The sequence below is a fragment of the Equus przewalskii genome, chromosome X, assembly GCF_037783145.1.
Source record: "Equus przewalskii isolate Varuska chromosome X, EquPr2, whole genome shotgun sequence".
In the NCBI taxonomy this organism is placed as follows: Eukaryota; Metazoa; Chordata; class Mammalia; order Perissodactyla; family Equidae; genus Equus; species Equus przewalskii.
The window spans coordinates 4,517,948-4,523,947 of NC_091863.1; the positions used below are offsets into that span (position 1 = coordinate 4,517,948).

The 6,000-nt window shown below is 40.9% G+C and overlaps 1 protein-coding gene across 2 annotated transcripts in view; it reads left to right on the plus strand.

Moving 5' to 3' along the window:
• Nucleotides 1-5,689, plus strand: part of STS (steroid sulfatase) — a 183,628-nt gene extending 177,939 nt beyond the window's left edge. For both annotated transcript variants that reach the window (XM_070605438.1, XM_070605439.1), the window contains exons 11-12: nucleotides 4,357-4,453; nucleotides 5,577-5,689. In XM_070605438.1, the coding sequence (XP_070461539.1) occupies nucleotides 4,357-4,412 (56 nt within the window). In that variant the 3' untranslated portion in view covers nucleotides 4,413-4,453; nucleotides 5,577-5,689. The remainder of the gene's footprint in view (nucleotides 1-4,356; nucleotides 4,454-5,576) is intronic.
• The last annotated feature ends 311 nt before the right edge of the window (nucleotides 5,690-6,000 follow it).

Here is a 6,000-nt window from a genome sequence, read left to right on the forward strand (position 1 = left end):
CAAGCTTTGAAATAATACCATGTAACTCATGTTTAATATTTCCAATTAATTCATGAGCTTCTTGCTGCTTGTCCTTTTCTTTAAAAGGCAGGGTTGAAAAGATTCAGTTAATGCAAAGCGTCAGCTCCGTCTTAAAATCTGAGGGATGTTCTGCAGCCAGGTTTGAAAGTAGCATCGTCCAGTGCCTCTCAGTGAAGGCGACAAGTGCCGTACGAAAAGGCTGGGAGAAGTCGGAGTTTCCAATCAGTCAGGAAGGGGCAGGCGTGGCATTTTACCAGGCAAGGGAAATGCCAACTGCTAAGAGAAAGAGGTCTCCGACAGGCCATCCATTAGTATCAAGGAGGCTGTCCCCAGTGATCACATCAGGGGCAGAGATGAAATGAGCTTCTGCAGCACATCCCATGGCACTGAAGGGGAAGCGGAAAACAGTCCCCGGGGCCAGGCGCTCACGTGATAGGCCGGAGTATGGGACCGCATTTGGTTAGACTCATTCAGCGCAGGCCTGATTCCAAGTGTTCTGTGGCTTCATCTATCTCATCTTCACGCACATCTGTCAGGTAGATGTTATGATTCACATCCTGTTAACAGATGTGGAAACAGGTTCAGAAAACAGGATGTAAATAGGCTGCTTTATGCATAGATTTGTTAGTGATCTCTTGGTTAAAAAAACAAAACGGTAAATGGATAGATTTTCAACATGTCCTTATATGACTGCACATGCTGTGTGCTGCACAACTCCAGGGGTGACATTAACACCCTGCAGTGGGAAGAACGCTTCCTAAATTTGTGCCGTGCCCAACCTGTGCTGCCGCATGTAGCAGTATAGGTTAGATTGTGAATTGTATGAGGAGATGGACACATGAGTCATTGCTAGAACTTATTACCTTGATCTGCCAGCAAGGAGCACAAAAGGACACTGTGTGAATTAAATACAGGGGTTGAATCCATGAGCTAGCATATCGGCTTGAGACTTCCAGAGTGGAAGAAGCACTCAGAGTGTACTGGTCGTTACAATAGAGTTCAAATTAATGGAGAGTTGATTTGTTGCACTTAGAGGAAAAGGCACACGTTTTTGTGTTTATGTCTTTGTTTACTATTGTGCAGCCATCACCAAGATGTCTGCTAAAGGTTTCCCACTTGCTCCATGGTCCAGGCATGTAGTAGGATGGAACTTCTGAGCTCTAGTGAGCTGTGAGGAGACACGCTCATATTACTTCAGAGCTGGAGCATCAAGTCGCCAGTATAAAAATCCCCCAGCACTTTGTCAGCACGGAGAGAAGCTGTTCCCCGGCTGCTCTCAGGGTGAAGAAGCCAGCAGGCAGCGCCCCAGGTGACTCACGGTGAAAACAGGGGGAGTGAGAAATAATCCTTTGTTGCTTAAGCGACTGAGATTTGGATGCCGTCACTGCTACACATTCATATTGAGTAACTCATGTCACCACCCTATTTCTGCAAAGGAATAATTATTAAATTTGGCACAAAATTTTTTCTCCCTTAAAAAAATTTGTGCTAAGGAATCCTGGAACATTTTGGACCCTGGAATTTTTGAGGCTTAATCAGGTTTAGAACGATATTTTAGATAGTTGGAGGAGAAGATAAATGAGGATGGCTTTAGGCCAGGGTAAAAAAAAAAAAAAAAGCCCAACGACAAAGAAATAAACAAAAATGAATGTTTGGGTTGACTGTGTCTTCAGAACTATACACACCTGCTGACGTTTCCTGAATGCATATTATGGAGGTAAATATCACTTCAGTGGGTAACATCTCACGTCACGTGAAAATTTAGCAACCATTCTGCAGTTCAGATCCCTCTGCTTTAACAGTAGCAACAAACCCTACATTCTAATGCCATGTTCAATATGTTTAAAATGTTGAATCCTGTTTAATTGTGTGTGAAGAATTTTTGACACTCTATTTAAAGTAAAAAGAATATATAATAGGAACAATGATGTTTATTTGCATCCTGCTATTAGCACTTTGAATGCAAGTAAACCATCTTTTGACCTTTTATCATCTGAATTGTTTGCCCTTTTTTATTCCCACCCCAATAATGTTTAGTGAATTCGGGTTCTAAAAAATTATATAGTGCTATTATCTTCCATGACAATGTTTTAAAGGGCAACTTGTGTTAGGGAAATATTTAAAGCCATATTGTATAATTTCCATGACGGCAAGGCAGTGTTAAAGATTTTCTGGGACCATAAGTAGTTCCTCTCCTGTGTAGTTGTTTAAATTCAATGGTGATGACAATTAGAACTGTCAAGCAGAAGTGAGACAATGAGCTATGCGTTACAATGGGAGAAGGAGGAGGAAGGCATGAAGAAGAGAAGTGTGCGATGTGGAAGCAAGCTTTAATCCTCCCCATTCTGTTTATGATGCAGTTCTCTTAAAAGATGATAAACTAGAGGAGGGGGAACCAAGTTGCCATCGGTCTCAGGCAGGCAATTACCCAGTCATTGTCCCTCACCAATGGTCTAGATAATGCACGGGAAAGCACTTGACAGATGCTTCTGTCCAAACAACTATTTAGCTCCAGGGCGGACAGAAGAGCCAGAATTTCAGACCTTCACCCCTCACTGTCTCGTGCATCTAAAATGTGCGGTGATCCAGTGTCAGCTCATCACTTACCATGCTTTAAAAACCCATATTTCTCTGCAAAAGATGGTCTCTGTGCATCTCTGCTGCACAGTTTTCTAGAAATACAAGAAATCCCTTCTGAAAATACAGAGATTTGTTCTAGGAAATGACAGTGCTCTTTGGATTATCTTTCAATGAGATCTGGCCACAAGCAGGGTCCCTAACAGCTAGATGGCATGCTGCCCTTTCTGGAAATTAATGGCAATGACAACACTGGTTTTTGCAGCAGCCCAAGCAGCTATGTTAATGAGTACTCTGTGAATGCCATAGATGCTCAGCATCACCCATCCCTTTTGAAACGTTCAATAATAGCAAATAGCATGGAGCTAGCCTTGTCCTCCTGTTTTGTTCTGTGGTACATCTAGACTAACCTCCTTGTCTGGCCTTCTAATTTCTCCTTTTTGCAATATGACCACAGAAATTGGCATACTATGGGAGGAAAAAGGATTTGACCTGGTGAGTTAATGTTACCCTAAGTCAGTAATTTTGAGGATGTAATTTCAACATAAAATAATTCAATTTCCGTAACATAAGAAATTCCAGTGCCTGAGAAGAGAGGATGGCGAAGACGTGATAGCTGAATTTTAAGGCATCATTGTGATTAAAGCAATTATTTTATATAATACATTTGAATTATCCTAGTAAGAGAGGATTACCCAGTTAGAAAATGTTTTCGGTGGTACCATATTAAGACCCATTTTGATATCTCTTTCCTACTGTTTTAATTGCAGTTTGTAAGGACAAGTGCAAACTGAAATAGCACTCTAAACCATTTATGTTTGGTCAGTGAATATTTTCCTGAACCATAAAATATGAATTTGCCAATGTAGAGAGTTACTCATATTTCCCTGGATTTTCTTGGATCTTGGCAGAAAAATAGAGAGTTCTTTCCAGCATGGAACACAGTTCTCTGATTATTTTGTGGTCCATTTTAGCTGCCAGTAACTTAAGTATTACAAAAGCAGGACATCTTCATCAAACACTAAAATATGACACGGACTTTTACAGCAGACTCTGCATTTTGCATTTTTATGTTAAATGTGGTATTAGTAAAGATCATTTATTTATAATTTGCATGGGGTTGCATTGTACTTCTGCTGAAAGGAAAATGCTTTCTATCTTCCTATTGGAGCCTCAGCAATTTGGGTTGAAAGCTTAGAATAAAATAATGTAATTGTGTTTCTTGAGAGAGGCATGAAAATTTAAATTTTAAAATTCAGTCTCCTCTATGCTCTTCCAAATGGGAAGAAAAAATTGAAAGAGTGAGTTGCAATTGCTAACCATATTTAAAAAAAAAAAACATTGTATTGAGGAAAATTTCAAACAAACACAAAAGTAGAAGGACTGTAATATTGAACCCTCCATGACCTTATCTCCAGGCTTCAAAAATTATCAACACTGTGCCAATCTTCAGACACAATTGTAGTCACATTATTGTAAAATTTTGCATGGTCATCCATGAACGGAACAGAACAGTTTTAATGTTTCAAGATATATTGCATAAATTGTTATGATAATATTTTTCTCCAGAGTGTATGTATTTTCATAGAGGTAAATAATGAAGACGATGAATTTAATAAAGATATAAGCCATATCAGGGTTCTCTGTGTGTCACACTGTCTCAAAACTTGGTGGCTTAAGACAATACCCACTTATTTAGCTCCTGATTTTGTGGGTTGACATTTTGGCTGGGCTAAGTTGGTGGCTTTTCCTGTCTAGGCTCAGCTCAGTGGATATTGACTGGGCTCGCTCCAGCATCTGTAATGGGTGGATGAACAGCTGGCGTGACTGCTTTGTTATGGCCTCATCTGTGAAGGTAAGGATAGCTGGGGCCTCTCTCTCCACGTGGTTCTCTCATTCTCCAGCAGGCTAGTGCAGGCTTGTCCCCAAGGCTGTGATTCCAGTGGTTTCAAGGTCCCAAAAGAAGGCAAGGCCAGTGTGCAGATACGTTGCAAGTCTCTGCTAGTGTCTATTTGCTGCTTTCCCTCTGGCCCAAACAAGTCACATGGCCAAACCAGATGCAAGAGGTTGATAAATAGACCTCACCCCTTAAAGAAATAGCTACAAAGTCATATTGCAAAAGGCCATGCCTACAAGGGAGGGAAGAATCTGTGGCCAGTATTATAATCTACGTCATAAAACTAAAAGTTTTATCAGTGAACACAAAAGGAAATGACGTTGACATTGGTGAAATGGCAGAGTAAGGACCTCCAAAATTTCTCTTTTCCATAAAATTAGTGATACAAGTGGAATAAGTTGTTAGAAGTAACTTTTACAGGACTCTGGAAATTAACCAAAGGCTTGCAGCAACCCAGGGAACATACATTCTAGAAAAACAGTTGAATCTCAGTAGGAACAGTGTGCTTGGTGGTATTTTAACTTGCCTAGCGCACTCCGCCCTTCTCCAGCTCCGTGGTAGCCTTGAAAAACAACAGCCGGTGGCTTCCCAAGCAGGCAGCAGAGAGAGCAGATCGGGGCTGGACCTCTAGCCAATCCTCATTCCTAAGGGGTGGCTTATTGGTCTGTTTTTGCCTGACTTGGAGCTTGCCTGGTGCAAAAAGCCTTTCCTAGAGGGAATAAAGTGCTGATACAGGCAACATCGTGAATGAATATTGAAAACATTACACTAAGGGAAAAAAGCCGCAGACAAAAAACCATGGATACTATGATTCCATTGATAAGAAATTTTGAGAATATGCAAATCAGCAGACGTAGAAAGTTGATTAGTGGTTGCCAGGGTGCAATGGACTGCATTTTTGCATCCCCCCGAAATTCATATGTTGACACTCTAACCCACCCCCCGATAGGATGGCATTAGGAGGTAGGACTTTTGGGAGGTAATTAGGTTGTGAGGGTGGAGACCTCATGAACGGGATTAGTGCCCTTATAGAAGAGACCCCAGAGAGTGCTCTCTCCCTTTCCACCGTGTGACAACACAGTGAGAAGTCTGTGCACAAAGAAGTGGATCCTCACCACACACCAGATCTGCTGGCACTTTCACCTTGGACTTCCCGGTCTCCAAAATTGTGAAAAATAAATGTTTAGTGTTTAAGCTACCGAGTCTATGGTATTTTTCTTATAGACTAAGACAGACAGGAGCTAAAAGGAGAGAGGATGGGGAGCGACCTCTAATGGGTACAGGGGGTTTTTTGTGCAGTGATGAAAATGTTCTGAAATTAGATAGTGGCGATGGTCACATCACTTTGTGAATAGACTAAAAGCCACCAAATTGTCAATGTTAGAATGCTGACTATAATGCGATGTGAATTGTATCTGGATAAAAAAATGAAGCCCGTTATTTCAATAAATTTTTTAAAAAAATAAAGTAATTCTTTTAGCCTACAGTTATTCAAAATTGACTCT